We start from the raw sequence: 18,766 nt of genomic DNA, 5'->3' as shown, positions 1-18,766 counted from the left end.
CCCGACCCTCCCCCCCACCCCCCCGACCCTCCCCCCCCCCCCCCCCGACCCTCCCCCCGACCCTCCCCCCCGACCCTCCCCCCCTGACCCTCCCCCCAAAAAATCGATTTTATTTGTAGAAGTCAACCTAACCGTTACATCATATTAGCCTCACGTCAGGATATCGGGTCACTTTCCAAACCTAGAGCGACAGAGGCGCCTTTTGGTTGTCGCAACCCAGCTACGCCCCGGTATGAGACTCTCCGAGTTTCTTCCTAAAGAGGCTCCGCTAGGAACCTGTTCCACGTCAACCATCATTTTGTTTTTCGACGCACGGGACATTATCTCCACACGTGGCATATCACAATAAGAGAATTACTGGGGGGGGGGGGAGGGGGAGAGAGGTGGAGTGACCCCGCTCAGCCACTGGAGTATGAGAGTAGAGACTGGAGTGGTGCTATCAAGGGATATAGGCATATACTGGAGAACAAGGAAAAGAATCCCAAAAGATGCACTCACTGGAAATTGGAACTCCAAATAAATAAATTTTAATGACATCAAGAACAAAAATCCTAATTAAAACCTAACAAAAGGAGCGCATGTTTGTCACAGCGAAGTATGGAGTGCTAACTGAAAGCCTGTCCCTGGTAAGACACTGTGTTAGTGATCCAGGCAGAAGGCTTGGTAGTGGTGACCTGGTGGTAGTGATGCTATAGGATGGTATCTGCTCAGGTAAGTATGGTATATACCTTCAGAGGTAGTCATGGAGGTATTCACACTAAATCAAAAAATGGGGCAGGTGCACAGAGCCGAACCGAGTGCTGATGTGCTACTTCCCCCTCAGGGAAGAGGAGGGTCAATGTAGTTGGCCCTAAGAAACCCTCTGTTTAAGTGAGAGACAGGTGTGTTAACCGGACACTACAGCCGCAGTGTTGCTGTTATCTGTTAGCTGCTAGCAGTATAGGCGTCTAGCTCTGCTGCATGCAGGTACAGATAGGGTCAAGGAAAAGCCCCACTCTTAATCGGTTCCCTTGTGGGAAATAACGCTGACCATGAGAGGCCACAGTTATACAGAGGCAGTTGGTCATAGAACCCCTCATACCCCGGAACACATCACTGGCAGAGTACTGAAGCGCTGGGTGAGATCACACAGGAATCCTTCACCAGATCGTGACACAGGTAGTCCTGTCTCTAGCTAGTGGGATCCGCATTTGGCCCACATCAAAATGAGCTAAAACTGAAGACTGCACTCCACGCTGTGATAACAAACTGACCGGACTACTACCTAGTCGGTCCGCGCCGATGACGTCACACGGGACGTCGCACCGACACGTGTTTCGTTCCTGGCTATGGAACTAGCTAGAAACAGGACTACCTGTGTCACGATCTGGTGAAGGATTCCTGTGTGATCTCACCCAGCGCTTCAGGTACTCTGCCAGTGATGTGTTCCGGGGTATGAGGGGTTCTATGACCAACTGCCTCTATAACTGTGGCCTCTCATGGTCAGCGTATTTCCCACAAGGGAACTGATTAAGAGTGGGGCTTTTCCTTGACCCTATCTGTACCTGCATGCAGCAGAGCTAGACGCCTATGCTGCTAGCAGCTAACAGATAACAGCAACACTACGGCTGTAGTGTCGGTTAACACACCTGTATCTCACTTAAACAGAGGGTTCTTAGGGCCAACTACATTGACCCTCCTCTTCCCTGAGGGGGAAGTAGCACATCAGCACTCGGTTCGGCTCTGTGCACCTGCCCCATTTTTTGATTTAGTGTGAATACCTCCATGACTACCTCTGAAGGTATATACCATACTTACCTGAGCAGATACCATCCTATACCATCACTACCACCAGGTCACCACTACCAAGCCTTCTGCCTGGATCACTAATACAGTGTCTTACCCAGGGACAGGCTTTCAGTTAGCACTCCATACTTCGCTGTGACAAACATGCGCTCCTTTTGTTAGGTTTTAATTAGGATTTTTGTTCTTGATATCATTAAAATGTATTTATTTTGAGTTCCAATTTCCAGTGAGTGCATATCACAATAAGGACATATTAGTACCTTGGTCGGGCTAAGGCCCTTATTAACAGCTTCCCCGTGCCAGACCGGAGTAGGGCGTTTGCGCCCAGTTTTGCTGCCGTGACCAAGTCCCCGAAGGCGTTCGGTCCCAGAGGGGCCCTCCGCACCCTGCGCCACTGGCGCTTCTATGATGAGTTTGGTTTTAGGCTAGGGGGTTAACTTGAGGGGTTTTAGTGTTAGGATTAAGGTTTTTAGGGTAGGGGGTAGTGTTTAGTATTAAGAGTTAAGACTAGGGGGTTTTAGGGTAAGGGTTAAGGATTTATGTTGGCGGCCAAGCAGCCGGTGGCTGAGTGTCCCTGTGGTGAGTTCACTTGCGGCTAAACGCCGGCGGTCACTTGGCCACGGCCAAATGTCCGAGTCAGGGGACAGAGTATCTGCTTGTAGGCTCTTGGAAGGGTTAAAGTCAGTGTACAAAACAAGCTGCGTTCCACCGAACATAACGATATAGAGGTCATCTCGGGTCAACTCTGAATTGTCCGTGTGAAGCTAAAAGGTGTAGGAATTGGGTGGGTTGTAGGGTAGTTTTGTTTTTTTAAATAAAAGCCTGTCTTGGAATAAAGCAGCTCACATAAAGCAGCCTGGGCCCTGAGCTGGGTCTTTCCCAGCAAGCCCCACAAAAGCTACATCTATGGAGCGGAATTCGCTATAATAATATAGCAGAAGCATTAGCAAGTCCCAATTGCCTGTCCGTTCCTATGAGGACGGTATCAGATATAGAGAACCCTCGTGCATACGATTTTGTGACCTTTTGCCAGGTAGCTATGACGCACGACCACGCCAGCCTCCCACCTCCCCTCCCGCCCGCGGAGGCAGAGATATTCAGTGCATACAGGCCACCTGTCTGTAGTCAGCGGGAAACGGAATCTTACCTAGCTACGTATTAGCAGCTTTGGTGCATTAGAATGGATCTCGGATACACTCAGGAAGGTGCTTCTCACGCCCTCCGCAGAATATATTCTGCAAAAGGGCATTTCGCTACAAATTGCGTTGCTTCTCTCTCATCAGTTTCTCTTTCTGTTAAATTGAGGCGGTTTTTGCAGCAGGGGCAGTTTGATAAACTAGAGACCAACCATTTTGTCTTCTGAGGATATTTATTGGGACATTCAAAGTTTTGTTTTTGCCAACGACTACACTTCTTTTCAACAGTGGCTCTGAGTGGGGGGTGGGGGGGGGGGGACAGGTGGGATCAAAGTTTTATTTAACCATACCGTAGCCCACTCAGGCCCAGATGCGCCAAAGGTGCTACGCTATATAGCACGCCTTTACTCTCATGCATATGAATCGGAGCAGAGGTGTGCTAAACCTTAGCACCGTTTTGTGGATCGGGGGCCTCTATGCCAGCCTGAGAGGCAGTAGGGATGAGGAGAGAGGGGGTCTTTCCTGTCTAGCATCCAGTGACATAACACAGACCGGGAATTACTAGAGATGTGGCGGGGGCAACTCCGGTCCTCAAGGGCCACCAGCAAGTCACGTTTTCAGGATATCCCTGCTTCAGCACAGGTGGCTCAATCAGTGGCTCAGTCGACGACCGAGTCACCTGTGCTGAAGCAGGGCTATCATGGAAACCTGACCGGTTGGTTGCCCCCACCCCGTGGCGATTCAAAACTGCCTCAAAGTTACAGCTTACAGAATAAGGTTGAGAAAATACTGTGTGTTTGAAATAGTTTTATGTAGAGAGGGGGGTACTGCCGGAGACTGACGAGGTGCCGCCCGGGGGCACAGCCGGACCGCAGGTGCACGGACAGAGAGACGGAACGCCAAAGGTTTTTTTAAACACGGAGATATCTTATTGGAATAAGATCAATGGTTCAGTCCTCCTTGGGACCAAAACATTTGTACAGCATCTCTAAAACTAATCTCCACATTTAAAAGGCCTTTCCGAGTGCCGGCTTTCTCTGCTCCTTAAAATAGTTGGAGGCATCTCATATTTTTTTTTTATTTAAAAAAAAATGTGTTATTCTCCCAGATTTAACTCAATTAAACAGGTCACTGGCATTGGTTCATTTTGGTTCTGATTAATCCTTCCTACCCATCCTTTTGTGTGGATAGGACATGGAGTCCAAGTACATGGCATGAATCAGCCTAAATTATAACCCTGCAAAACAACAATCTTGTATATATGTTTTTTAACTTCCTCTGTTATCGATGAGCAGAAAGTGGACTGCCGAGTGCTGAAAGAGCACTTTGTAGTCCACTCATTGCAGCCCTCGCATGCAGACCACTCCAACCACTCCATTAGTTCGGTACTTTCAGTGGCTAGTGGAATAAAAGCCTCGTAGCTTTACCAGTCAGTGCCAGAGCAGAGATAATGAGACATTTGTTACATTACCTGGTGGGTGTTTTATTTGTTTTTTAGTTTTGAAACCTGAAAGCCACTAAGGGATGTTCAAAACAACGTTACTAAGATGTCTTATAGACGACTGCAAACCTCTTTCAGCATGTATCTCACTGGGTCTGGCAGCGGAGGGCTTTATGCGGGCAGGGGAGGGCTAACTCCAGTCCTCAAGGGCCACCAACAGGTCAGCTTTTAACGATATGCCTGCTTCAGCACAGGTGCCTCAGTCAAAGATTGTGCCATCTGTGCTGAAGCTGGGACTGATTGAGCCACCTGTGCCAAAGCTGGGATGTCCATAATACCTGGCCAATTGGTGGTCCTTGATGATGGGCGTTGGCCCACCCCTGCATTATGTTGATAAACATCTATTTTTTTTCTATTAAATGTGAAAGTAGTGAAAATGTCCAATTATTTGATCAGGATGAAGAAAAAAAAAAAAAGTTTATTTACATAATGGAAAAATGTAATTTCTAACCCTTGGGCAAAAATGTATTGACAAGTGTGTGTGTGTGTGTGTGTGTGTGTGTGTTTGTCAACCAGTGTGTGTGTGTGTGTGTGTGTGTGTGTGTGTGTGTGTGTGTGTGTGTGTATGTATATATATATATATTTTTTTTTTTTTTTACATAAGATAGAAATGTGTTTATGATGTTTGTTATCTCTCCTTTTGTAGATCATTGCATATCAGCCCTATGGAAGATCAGTGGACTGGTGGGCCTACGGAGTATTATTATATGAAATGCTGGCTGGACAGGTGAGAAGTGGGTTACATGTTAGATATTCAGCTGTATGGACCAAAGAGACAATGCAACAAGTGTTGATATGAATCTTTATTAGGTGGTAATATGTTTCATTTTTCATGAGTCCGGTTCTCCAAAGATATCTTTGGACCAACAGGAGATTTATAATAAAAAGGAGACAATATTAAACAGGAAATATTCCATGCCGGGTTCTCGCTATCTTTTTTTCATACAGTATTGACGCAGGGGGTGCCCGGAGCTGACCCCCGTTAATTTCAGCTCCGCGGACCCCCTGCTTCCGGAGATACTTGCCTCCATAGAGTGTGCTGGTAGACACTCCGGGGTTCGCATTATGGCGGATTTTCAAAGCTCCCGCGACCTGCTGGCCAATAGGAAGCCTGATATCATCGGGCGCAGCTCCCTATTGCCCGCCTGACGCGGGACCTTTAAAAAAACGGCAGAAAACGTGGAGATACCGGCAGCCCCTTCGGAGGTAAGAATCTCTGGAAGCAGGGGGACCCCAGAGCTGAACTTTAATGAGGTTCAAGGTTCAGCTCCAGAGACACCCTGCTTCAATCCTGTATTAAAAACCATGGAAAAGGGGAATAAAATGACTATAAAGAATACAGCTCAAATTAGGTGTGGCCGAAGTGTGATATAAAAATTAGTAGATTAGACCACGGGCATCAAATGTCGCTGCGGGGGTCATTTGACGTCACGTTACCATGGCGTCACATGACCCGTCGTCGTCATGGTAACGCGTGCTGAAGCCGGCAGAACCCCGGTAAGTAGGAGGTTGCAGAGGCCTCGCACAGCCCCCTCCCCCCCCCCCCCCCGGCATTTAAATTTAAATGCCCGGGGGAAGAGCGCGGGACCTCTGCAACCGCCCTGGCCCCCCCACCCCCCAAAAAAAAATCTTGCGCCCCCTAGTTTGCACACCGCTGGATTAGACCGTGCTCTCTTATGAGTTACTTCATTCCTACTGACACGTATAATGCAGACAGAATTTCCTGCTTATACATTAGTAACTAAGCTGATACGGTTAGTTTGGGATTCCATGCATTTTTTGAAGACTTCTTGCATCAGCATGGAATTTTGGGAACAATAGCCCCCCCCACCCCCCATCTCCCATATAATATCTCCGCATTAGGTGATATCTTTTTTTTATTTGGATTAACAATTGATATTATTTGGACTAACAATTGATATTATAAGACAGTTCTCTCTCTTCCTCGGTCAAAGCAATACTAGAATATAGCGTCTCATGAGGAAGAGAAGAAAACGCCCCAAAGCTCATCCTATAATATCAATTGTTAGTCCAATTTAAAAAAGGTATCACCTAATACTGAAGTACTCATTTACTCTATCGCAACTGGACTACCGTGGCCATTTCTACTTAATTCATATAAATATCCAACAAAGTGAGCAAATAATTCCGTGCTCTGTGTCTGGTCAGTAGAGCTATAGTGCTACTTACCTACCTCTTATAAGGCCCCTAATCAGTACGCCATGGCGTTGGTGTCATTTGGCTCTTGAGATTCTCAGCTGGCGGAAGATGGCGTCACGGCAAACTGAATCGCCGTGGTGTGTGTCAATGCGTGGCTGCTATGCGTGCGTCTTTCTGTTCATGCATTGCGTGACCCCCGCGGCCACAGAGAGATGCAGCGTTTGTCTTGCAACGCATTAACGACGCCAAATATTGTCCCTTTGCTGTCACAGCCTCCGTTCGATGGCGAGGATGAAGATGAGCTCTTTCAGTCTATCATGGAACATAACGTCTCCTATCCAAAATCAATGTCCAAAGAAGCTGTGTCCATCTGCAAGGGGGTAAGTGGAACGGTCACATCGTCCAGCATCAGAAGGGTTATTACGCATCGGACTACAGCGTGTCATACACATGTCTCAGGTCTGCAGCCAGGGATTCTGGGAAATGACATGCAAATGAGCACACTGTCACCTTTTGCTTTGTGTCCTTTTTAACACAGACCCCCTATAAACTTATGCCTGCCGCATTACACAGCTTTTCAGGACAGCCAGGGTTAAAGAAGTGAAGAGCCCGCAAACCTACTCAGACAGCCGTTTGAACCTTTTCTGGGTCTCAGCTGTGCAAGGCTGGTTACTGGCCTTGCATTGTGAAGCTGGAAGTGGTTTCAGCCACACATGAAATTAGTTATGGTGTTATGTACCCACAGGTAACGGTGATGTAGATTTTAAAAAGGCATTCAGAAAGAAACGCATTTTTTTTTAAAGAAATTTCGCATAACCCGAACCCTTCAGTGCCCTATAGACGTATAGGGTTCGTCTCAAAGGATGGCACCTCAGAGACCCTTATGGCGTAAACTGTACGTCTTCAAGTTTTGTTCGTTTTCTAAGATCGTTCGTGACCACCGCAAACTAAACTGAACATGGGGGGGTGGGGGAAACATGCCCCTTCTAATCAGCGGACGGAGGAAACGATCACGTCATCGCTAGTGCCGGGGGAGTCCATGTGGGTGGCAGGAACCTCCTGCCCGGAAGAGGTAAACGGCAACAAAAAAAATGGCCGATTTTGGAGACATCCCCAAACTTTTTGGGGGAGAATGTGTAGCAGATACATCCTTTCTGACAGATTTTTGATGCTAGACATCTTGTAAATACCGACGTCTGCAGGGGAGTAAGTCGCCATCTCCTCGCCCCCCAACCTCCCTCGTATTTTACTGCTGGGATAAACGTTCTCCTTTTTTTTTTTTGTCTCTTGGATTCACATCCCTGTGTGGCTGCTTAAATCTCATGCCCTCATTCATCAGTCCTAGTAGGCGAGGAGACATCAATAACCCCCGACAGTCCATGGTATAAATCACGGGAGCGCTGGTCCATGGCTTGTTAACTCCACTCGCTACGCACTAACATTCATGCTACGGGGGGAATCTTCATCCAGTCACAGAGTATCGGCTTTTGTGACATAAGAACGAAGCGGAATTTACTAGGGCACGTAATTCCACCTGCTATTAACTCACATTATGCTAGGGCTGGCGAACTCCAGTCTTCAAGGGCCACCAACAGGTCAGGTTTTCAGGCTATCCTTGCTTCAGCACATGTGGTTCATTCAGTGGCTCAGTCGAAGACGGAACCACCTGTGCTGAAGCAGGGATACCCTGAAAACATGACCTGTTGGTGGCCCTTGAGGACCAGAGTTGGCTCACTCCTGCATTATGCAATCACTCGATAACTTTACAGGACAGCGGCTGAATCTCTCACTCCGAGTCCCCATAGAAACCCTTTAAATCCATGCAGATCTCTGTGCATTCAGAAGCTATTTAGATAACCCCTTCTGCACTGCACTATTATAAGACACAACTGCTTGTAGGCACCATCTTGGAGCTTGGGTGGCAATTACTTGGGTGTGAGATTATTGACATAGTCCACCCAGGCACTGGACAGGGTAACCACACGGCTTTATCATTTATTTCACTTCTTGATCGAGTATTCTTTGGAACCTGGGTGTAGGAGCCGTGTTCAGAGGTACGCAATGGAGACTGTTTTAAGGTGAAATTAAAATAAGGCTTTATTGCGCCTGTCCCTTTTACACAGCAAAACATATGCAAATAAGCCAAACAAAAACCTATCTCCGCTTTGGAGACTATCTACACATGGAGCTCAGCCCTCTCTGACTGGGTTGGTTAGCTAAGCTATTCACCAGCCCCAAAATATAAACATATATACAGATACATAACAGTTCCAAAAGAAAGTCTTATCTTCTCTGGTAGCTGTAGTGGGGAAGGCTTCTCTCTTTCCTGGGTTGCTGCCTTTTCTTCAGGCTATATCAGCAGTCAGGTTTAGAAGTCTTGTCCCCCTTTGTCTTGTTGTCAGCTTGCAGCTCAAGACATCTGTTCATGTGCAGTGTTTCCTTGGTCAGCCCCACGTGTGAGACTAAGGATATCTCTGCTCTTTCTGCTTCCTAGGTCAGCTCAACTCAAGTGTGAGCTCAGGAAGAATCTCCCTTCCTGTCTCAGAGGCAGGCTTTTTCTAAGACCTGTAATCAGCCAGGTGGTGTTAGTTAATTGCCTACCAGCAGTTAACCACCACACTGCTGGATTAGAGGCACATTTGTGAACAGGGATAAAGTCCCCTGTTACACTGGGAAATCAGCTGATCTCAACACGGGGCCAAAGCACCTAGAACTTTAAGAGGCTGAATGTTCCGCGCACTGACTGAACCAGTACACTGGGTCTTCTCAGTCACTGAATGATTCTACTTCCCATGTTATTTTTTGCTATACTGCAGCATACACATAACTGGTGACACACAAACAAACACACACATACACACACTAGCAAATGTGAAGGATAATTCCTACAAAGTTATTAGAAGCAATGACCTAAGTGCAAAAAGGAGAAGGAAAAAAACACAATAGTGTAATGTGTTCAAAAATATAAAAATTGTGTGAGTATTGATAATTATCCCACTCATCAATATTTCCTCTTGGTTTTAAAAGCGTATATCCACCATAGGGATTCGTTGATTTGGAATCAGTCGTTATCCTGCTTTTCTGTCCTCTTAATTCACACCTCGGAAATGAAGAGGAGGAACGTAGTACAGTTCTGCCGTATAAAATGTAATATTCCACATTAGAAAGCTCACTCACAATTTCGTTGAGCAAACAAGCCTTTTTGTGGGACATAGCCCAGCACTCCAAACGAAGCACACCTTCCACCTGTCCGGATCTCCACGCCCAACTCCTTGTGTCCCCGACCCCTCCGGCTGATGACGTCACTCGGCGATGAGGAGAGCTGCGTTTTCAGACCCCATATAGGAAGCCTGAAAGCGAAACGCGTAAGGTTAAATGTTAACCGCCGTGGTCTGTGAAGACTCCACCACGACGAGTTAAACCAGCTGGAGAAGCAACGCGGAGCGTACGCAGATCTCATCCCCTGATTGACGTCATCGATCGGAGTCGGAGACCAGCCGACACAAGGAGTTGGCGTGGAGATCCAAACTCTTCAATGCCGTCTATATTTTTTCCCATTGCAGTAATTTGGGAAACTAGCACAGTCACATCTTGTACACCTAATAAACCGTTTTCTTTTATTTATTCTAAGCTCTTAACAAAGCATTCGCAGCCATTCAGAGACTTTGCATGCAATACAGAATGCCTGCCCAAAGGGGCTACCTTTTTATGGATGGATTATTAATTAAATGGGGGTTCTCCATATTATGTTCTATGTGTACTGTACTATGTGAAAGTGAATTGATTTGTGCTGCTTTTGTCCAGTGCTAGAAATGCCCCATAAGTCATATGCCTAAAATCCCAAACCCTGTGAAACAGGCAAAAAAAAAAAAGTCCTCGGCACCTCATTTAAAATACATAGCTACTGGCCCATATTTTCTAAGCCGTGTTCTCAAGCAAGACACCTTACAGCTTAGTGACTTAAATGCGGGAATACATCGCTCCTATAAAATGGGAAGGGAATTTTTGATTTGTAAAGAAAAGTAACAATGCTAATAATATCACTTACAAAAAGAGCGGTGGCTGTGATAACATCGCACTTGGATCAGTGCCTGTGTGCCCAGCTACTATAGCTTCATTAGCTATATGTGACGCGCACGCCGCTGCAAGCACGCAGCAGTAATAACCGAATGAGGCTGCGACTAATCCATCAGCCTTTCATTGCAAACGTCACTTTTAATCTCTGGCTGCTCTGTTGATTTTATAGTTAATGACTAAACACCCTGCCAAACGTTTGGGCTGCGGGCCCGAGGGAGAGCGGGACGTCAGAGAGCACGCCTTCTTCAGGAGGATCGACTGGGAGAAACTGGAGAACAGAGAGATCCAGCCACCGTACAAGCCTAAAGTGGTGAGTGACGAACAGAATGTTTTAGCTACCAGGCGTGTGTTTGGTGGGACCGCTTTTGCTTCTCCAAGGCAGTGTTTCCAAGGAAGCCCTGTGTGCTTTGTTCCATTCAATTTGTTCTGCCCGGGGCGTCCTATAAAAACAAAATCAACTGTTCTGTATGAGAGCAACACGCTCGCTGTACAACGGAAAGAAAGATGACAGGCGTTTGGGATAAGACGCAGGCATTGGGTGTAAGCCCAGCCTACTGTTTAATCCACACAGAAAATATGGAACCGGCTCAACATTCACCGAAATTGCCTGCCACATTTTGCCTCAAACGTTTCCCTTTTGATAGCTGAGCCGCCACATATTAAGTTGCCATTTTACCATGTGAAGGATGTTCACAGTACGTGCTGTAAATGACAGGGGCTACGGCGTGAATGCAAGATGAGAAATCCTAGCTCTCGGATTTGAGTACGGCAGTGGAATCAGAGTATCACAATTTTAGTTTAGGTCAATAAAACCTATTCAAGACACTCTTTCCTTTAACTTTCATCCTGGAAATGCAGTCGGACGTTGATGGCCAAACCCTTGCTAAGAAACACACACACACACACTATTCCTTGTGTCTTTTATCCCTTATTTAATCCCCTTGAGTGTAAGCTCCTGGGGGAAGGGACCTCCTTCCTGCTGTCAGTTTACCGTTAACATATCTGTACTCGTCATACAATGTTGTTGTCCTCCCTCCCACACTGTACTGCGCCACACAAAATGACATACTGATAATAATAGAAGCCTTTTAACACCAGCTGAAACGGCACCGCTATTGTCTGGGATCCCCAATCTTGTATTCTGTTCAAATGCATTAACAGACGGATTTGTAAGCCAAAAGGAAACTCCTGCCACACTGAAAGGGGCATAGATAATGTATTCATGAGCTGGAGACAAAGTAGCAGACCGTGCCAAGCAGTCTGGGAATCCAGTCTTAGGAAAAGTTGTCTAGTCAGTGTTTAAAGAGAAAGATATCTGGCAGAACCAAGCCAATTCTCTGCCACAATCTCACTCTCGGTGCGGGGGATAATTTGTTCCCAGTGTCTGACAGGTACCCTGCTCGTCACCAGTCACCAGCTTACATGTTCCTATCCGTTTCTAATACACAGATCCCTTGGTGGGATAACGGTGTCACCAATCACCAGCTTACGTGCTCTTATCCGTTCCCAATACACAGATCCCTTGGTGGGATGGAGAAGATGAGCTGCACCACCTAATGCAGGGGACAGCTCGCTCTCACACTGTAAATCCCCACTGGAATGATACTCACACACATCCTCTCTTCCCCCTTCCCTCCCCCCCCCCTTCGGCACTCAAAGGGTTAAAAAAAATGGGATGGGGGGGGGGAGAGGTTATGCTCGGCGAACACAGAAATGAACGCAGTTCAGTTCCGCAGACCCCCATCCTGGTAAATAAATAAAAGTGCAGGAGGAAAAGCTGCTGATTTAAGCTGAAGCGGTTTCTCGTTGTCAAAGAACGTGTGATTTGGGGATTGTGTGTATGAAGCAATAGGACAGGGGCGGCCAACTCCAAGTCCTCAAGGGCCACCAACAGGCCAGGTTTTAAGGATATCCCTGCTTCAGCACAGGTGGCTCAAACCGTCCCAGCTTCCGCAATGGTGGCTCAGTCTTCGACAGCCACCTGTGCTGCAGCAGGGACATCCTTAAAACCTAACCGCGGCCCTCGAGGACGGGAGTTGGCCGCTCCTGCAATAGGAGGGTTTGCCTGACGCACACATAGTAATGAGATGTATCAATCTCCCCTCCCCGGAGTAATATCTGTCCCGTTGTTGGTTGCAAGTAAAGCCACAGCTGGAGAGAAGGCAACGGCACCAAACACAAGCCTTTCCCTTTAGCTGCGGGTGCCCAGAATAGCTTTTCCGCCTTGTAATCTGTCTGACATTTGCCGGTTTCACCTTCTGCACTTTGTCGACGTGGTAACAGTGGCAGTCCTGGGCAAATGCCAGATTTTTGGGTCATTTGTGGGGAAGGTGCTGGACTATTTTTTTTTTTTTTTTTTTATACAGGTTTTATACAATCTTTCTGCTTACAAATAACAGGGAGGGAGGGAGAGGAATAACAGGGAGGGAGGGAGAGGAATAAGAGGGAGGGAGGGAGAGGAATAAGAGGGAGGGAGGGAGAGGAATAAGGGGGAGGGAGGGAGGGAGAGGAATAAGGGGGAGGGAGGGAGAGGAATAAGGGGGAGGGAGGGAGAGGAATAAGGGGGAGGGAGGGAGGGAGAGGAATAAGAGGGAGGGAGGGAGAGGAATAACAGGGAGGGAGGGAGGGAGAGGAATAACAGGGAGGGAGGGAGGGAGGGAGAGGAATAACAGGGAGGGAGGGAGAGGAATAACAGGGAGGGAGGGAGAGGAATAACAGGGAGGGAGGGAGGGAGAGGAATAACAGGGAGGGAGGGAGGGAGAGGAATAACAGGGAGGGAGGGAGAGGAATAACAGGGAGGGAGGGAGGGAGGGAGGGAGAGGAATAACAGGGAGGGAGGGAGGGAGAGGAATAACAGGGAGGGAGAGGAATAACAGGGAGGGAGGGAGGGAGAGGAATAACAGGGAGGGAGGGAGGGAGAGGAATAACAGGGAGGGAGGGAGGGAGAGGAATAACAGGGAGGGAGGGAGGGAGAGGAATAACAGGGAGGGAGGGAGGGAGGGAGGGAGAGGAATAACAGGGAGGGAGGGTGGGAGGGAGAGGAATAACAGGGAGGGAGGGAGGGAGGGAGAGGAATAACAGGGAGGGAGGGAGGGAGAGGAATAACAGGGAGGGAGGGAGGGAGAGGAATAACAGGGAGGGAGGGAGGGAGAGGAATAACAGGGAGGGAGGGAGAGGAATAACAGGGGGGAGGGAGGGGAATAACAGGGGGGAGGGAGGGAGAGGAATAACAGGGAGGGAGGGAGGGAGAGGAATAACAGGGAGGGAGGGAGGGAGAGGAATAACAGGGAGGGAGGGAGGGAGAGGAATAACAGGGAGGGAGGGAGGGAGAGGAATAACAGGGAGGGCGGGAGGGAGAGGAATAACAGGGAGGGCGGGAGGGAGAGGAATAACAGGGAGGGAGGGAGGGAGAAGAATAACAGGGAGGGAGGGAGGGAGAGGAATAACAGGGAGGGCGGGAGAGGAATAACAGGGAGGGCGGGAGAGGAATAACAGGGAGGGCGGGAGAGGAATAACAGGGAGGGCGGGAGGGAGAGGAATAACAGGGAGGGAGGGAGAGGAATAACAGGGAGGGAGGGCGGGAGAGGAATAACAGGGAGGGAGGGCGGGAGAGGAATAACAGGGAGGGAGGGCGGGAGAGGAATAACGGAGGGAGGGAGGGAGAGGAATAACAGGGAGGGAGGGAGGGAGAGGAATAACAGGGAGGGAGGGAGGGAGAGGAATAACAGAGAGGGCGGGAGAGGAATAACAGAGAGGGCGGGAGAGGAATAACAGGGAGGGCGGGAGAGGAATAACAGGGAGGGCGGGAGAGGAATAACAGGGAGGGCGGGAGAGGAATAACAGGGAGGGCGGGAGAGGAATAACAGGGAGGGCGGGAGAGGAATAACAGGGAGGGCGGGAGAGGAATAACAGGGAGGGCGGGAGAGGAATAACAGGGAGGGAGGGAGAGGAATAACAGGGAGGGAGGGAGAGGAATAACAGGGAGGGAGAGGAATAACAGGGAGGGAGGGAGAGGAATAACAGGGAGGGAGGGAGAGGAATAACAGGGAGGGAGGGAGAGGAATAACAGGGAGGGGAGCGCTAATATAGGACCCTGTTCTACAAGTGAGAAGTGGAGGTGTGAGAATGAAAAAAAAAAAGCAGTTGTAACTTTAGGGTCACTTTACCCCTGCTTGCGCGTCACTATTCATTAACCCCTTGAGTGCCCTGGGACGTAGCTACTACCCTGGTGCCCCATTTATGTAGTGGCTAACATCCCGTCCTCGAACAAAAAAAAAATGCTCCTCGTCTTAGGGGAGATCGTGTCCCCGCGATCTGCGGTGATGGCGGATGACTCCTCCCCTTTCGCCTAACCGTGATCCGTGACAGAGCGGTCACATGGCCGCTTCGGGGGAGCAGTCACGTGATCGGACAGCCGTGGCTTTCCGGGGCTCCACAGCCCAGCCCCGGCACTGAAAGAGTTAAACTGCAATAGCGCCCTCTGTTCTCAAGCAGGAACACATACACACGTTAAGCATTTCAGACTTATTATTATAGTAATATGATAATAATTTCTATTTTTATCCATGTTACTAATATATTGTCAGCTTTGTAGACCCTCTAAATATGCTTGGATAAGTTTTATTTATTTGAACATCTACCTGGCACTTCAAAGTATCCATAATATTGCATTATACCAATACGTCAATGCCCCGAACGTTGGGGTGAAAAGAACCAGCGAGGGCTAAACACCTGAAATAAGTGTCTGTTACTTATTTCCCACTCACACACAGCCTCTCACTTACAGACAAGTGTCATCGCGCCTCCGCTTTATATATAGCGCTCTGAACAAAGCACACAGAATCACAGCTTTCCGAGTGTCACAGGAGTGAAACGCAGCAGGAAGTTTCCTGTAATCCGCAAGTCCATGTGAAGAGAGGGGGGGGGAAAAAAAACCCCATTAATCTATACTATATTTAAAGGAAATCAGAGACACGAAATGGCGCTTGACAATGTTTTACAGCCAATTCTGGCCTTTGCGTCTCGTTCGGGAGATATAAGCGTATGGAAACAAGCATCAAATGGATGATTTGTTAACACTACAAAAAACATTCATTGTTTTTCAAGCAGGACAGGCTCAGGGAGCGATAACATTATATGGATTTAAACACATATAGGCTTCTGGGTGGGATTGCTGCTTTTAATAGTGTTTTGGGTCTTTGTTCTCTTAAGAGGGTTTGCTTTATGGGGCTGAAATGTTACTTTCGAGCAGCAATTAACCCGAAAAAACTGGCCCTTTCTGTTACCTTTCAGGCGAGTCAGACAAAAGATTTTATAACCTCTTTGATGCCAGAGGGAACAGGAAGGAATTGCTGATAAACACACATACACATTAATACACACACTGATAAACATGCTGCACACACACACACACACACACACACACACACACACACATACTGTACACATTCATACACACACACGAACACTGATAGATATAACGAGCTGATACATGCAGATCTGCACACGCACAAAAAGGAGTACACACACACACACACATGCTTATATACAGTTATATACTGTGACATGGTGTAGCTCTGTTCTATTGTGCGGCTGCAAAACTCTAACTTATATCAGAAGCACAATGTCCGTGGCATTACACAGAACCACAGCATGTAACGGTGGATCAGAACCACGTGACCTGCCCAGTCTGCCCAATTTCCTATCGGCTGTAAAACCTCAGACCCTATTTAATCCTTGGGGCTGTCTTTCCTGTTAAGGATTCAGCCTGTCTATCCCAAACATTTTTCAATACCCGTTGCCACCTCTGATGCCAGGCGCATGCGTGAACTGCCGTTTGCCTATTGGGCGATATGTACTTACTCGCGAGTGTACTTAAAGTGAGTGTCCTTAAAGCGGGGTATGCCTGTATATAGATATAGATATTTATATAGATATAGATATTTATATAGATATAGATATTTATAGAGAGATAGATAGAGAGAGAGAGATATTTAGATATATAGAGAGAGATATTTAGATATATAGAGAGAGATATTTAGATATATAGAAGGCACCAATGTGGTTCGATGGCTGTCACACCTCCCTGCAGCTGTGCACGTCTGTTTTAATTGTAACCGACGGTGGGGCAAGAAAATCCATCAAAGCTGCACACTAGGACCGTCCCCTGGAGTAATCAGGCTGATTTATTAGGACAGAAGCCACAGACGAGACTGAACACTAAACAAATAGCTCTGGTACATAACCTCTTCGCAAACCAATGAAGCCGACAATGGCAAAAGGATGAACCTTGGGCTGTAAACAGCCTTGGACAGACTGGGACTGGCCCACTAGTCACCAGGAGAACCCCCCCCCTCACCCCCCCCCACCCCCCGCCCCCGAGGGGCCGAGAATCAGGTGGGCCCTGAAGATCCAGATTAGAAAGTTGGAGGCGGCGGGTTTGCAATGAAGCTGCACCTCCAGTCCTGACACGGTTAAATATAAGAGACCAGGTTTATTTCACGGGATGCTAATAAGGAGATTTAATGTATCAAAAGTCCCCCTACTGTAATTCTAGGGAAAAACAGCGCTAAACAAAATACAGCAGAGTTATCAAAAGAAAAGTGTGATAGAAAGTAACAGGTTTTTTTTTTGCTTTGATAAAGCTGGTGCATTATTTATATTTTAGGAGACTGATGCACAACCCTAATTGGGGCTTTATATATCAATGCAGAGAAAGGGGTGTCTAGCTTTGGCGTTTGTGAGAACAGTATCTTACATCTGATGCAGAATTTTACTTGCGCCCCTTCAGCTAGGGCAAATAAAAGGGGGGAAAAAAAATGGGACAGAGAGAGGCAGAATGTGATACATCTCATTATAATCTGTGCACCATGTAACTCTCCCCAACGCCTCCTACTGACACCCCTCAAATCACCAGCTGGGGCAGAGACACAGAATGTGATACATCTCATTATAATCTGTGCACCATGTAACTCCCCCCAACTCCTCCTACTGACACCCCTCAAATCACACGCTGGGACAGAGAGACGCAGAATGTGATACATCTCATTATAATCTGTGCACCATGTAACTCCCCCCCAACTCCTCCTACTGATACCCCTCAAATCACACGCTGGGGCAGAGACGCAGAATGTGATACATCTCATTATAATCTGTGCACCATGTAACTCCCCCCCCAACTCCTCCTACTGACACCCCTCAAATCACACGCTGGGGCAGAGACACAGAATGTGATACATCTCATTATGTCTCATGTAACTCCCCCCCAACTCCTCCTACCGACTCTCCCCAAAAGGCGCAAAATACTTTGGCACATAGGTGCAGGATGAAAATGCTCTGGTTTTACATCAAAATAGTCGTGATACATAGACCATATCATGTTTATTGAAAACAGCTGGTCTGATGTCATGATAACTGGTGTCTGTAACAGTTGCTTCCTTGACTACCAAGAAATAAAATGACGTGGAGTGTGACTCACACTGTGGCCACGTTCTTACAGAGCGGAGACAAGCTCCTCGTCGAGTTATTTTAGCATTAAGAACATGTAAATCTTCAACAAAATGATCCGAGGTGGAACAGGTCCCTCCCTCTTCAGCTGCCCTTTTCTGTCCAGCCGGTCTGCCTGTCGCAATGCGTAGCCAGACTAAGGCCGCGGTTATAGTCACGTCACGCGCGCAAAACATGAACTAGGCTGGGGGTGACAGGGAGGCGTGGCGTCACGTGACGCGGCAAAAACGAATCCAGGGCTATTTTAAGAAAAATCTCTCGCTTGGTTGCACGCTCTACGGCCTCTCTCAGAGGTCCGGCGTTTCGTTCACGGCGCGCACTATAATGGTGGCCTAACTGCACGCACTACCAGAGGACCTTGCGGTAACCTGACCGCGGCTTGCTTTTCTTCCTGCAGCTCTGGTGGGTTGGGGGAGGGGGGGGCGGACACGAAGTCTGTATTGTGATCGTGTTAAAATCAGGGGCGGCCAACTCTCATCCTCAAGGGCCACCAACCCGGTCAGTTTTTCAGGATATCCCTGCTTCAGCACAGACGGCTCAGTCATAATGACTGCACCAACTGTGCTGAAGCAGGGATATCTTTAAATCCTGACCTGTTGGT

The 18,766-nt window shown here is 47.8% G+C and overlaps 1 protein-coding gene across 1 annotated transcript in view; it reads left to right on the top strand.

The window, feature by feature from the left end:
- The window catches only part of PRKCA (protein kinase C alpha), a 306,575-nt gene that overhangs the window by 280,252 nt on the left and 7,557 nt on the right, over positions 1-18,766 (top strand). The window contains 3 exon segments of the mRNA XM_075579975.1: positions 5,069-5,149; positions 6,855-6,962; positions 10,829-10,969. Of these exon segments, the coding sequence (XP_075436090.1) occupies positions 5,069-5,149; positions 6,855-6,962; positions 10,829-10,969 (330 nt within the window).

This window comes from Ascaphus truei, chromosome 22 (assembly GCF_040206685.1).
Source record: "Ascaphus truei isolate aAscTru1 chromosome 22, aAscTru1.hap1, whole genome shotgun sequence".
In the NCBI taxonomy this organism is placed as follows: domain Eukaryota; kingdom Metazoa; phylum Chordata; class Amphibia; order Anura; family Ascaphidae; genus Ascaphus; species Ascaphus truei.
This window is presented reverse-complemented; position numbering and strand designations above follow the sequence as displayed.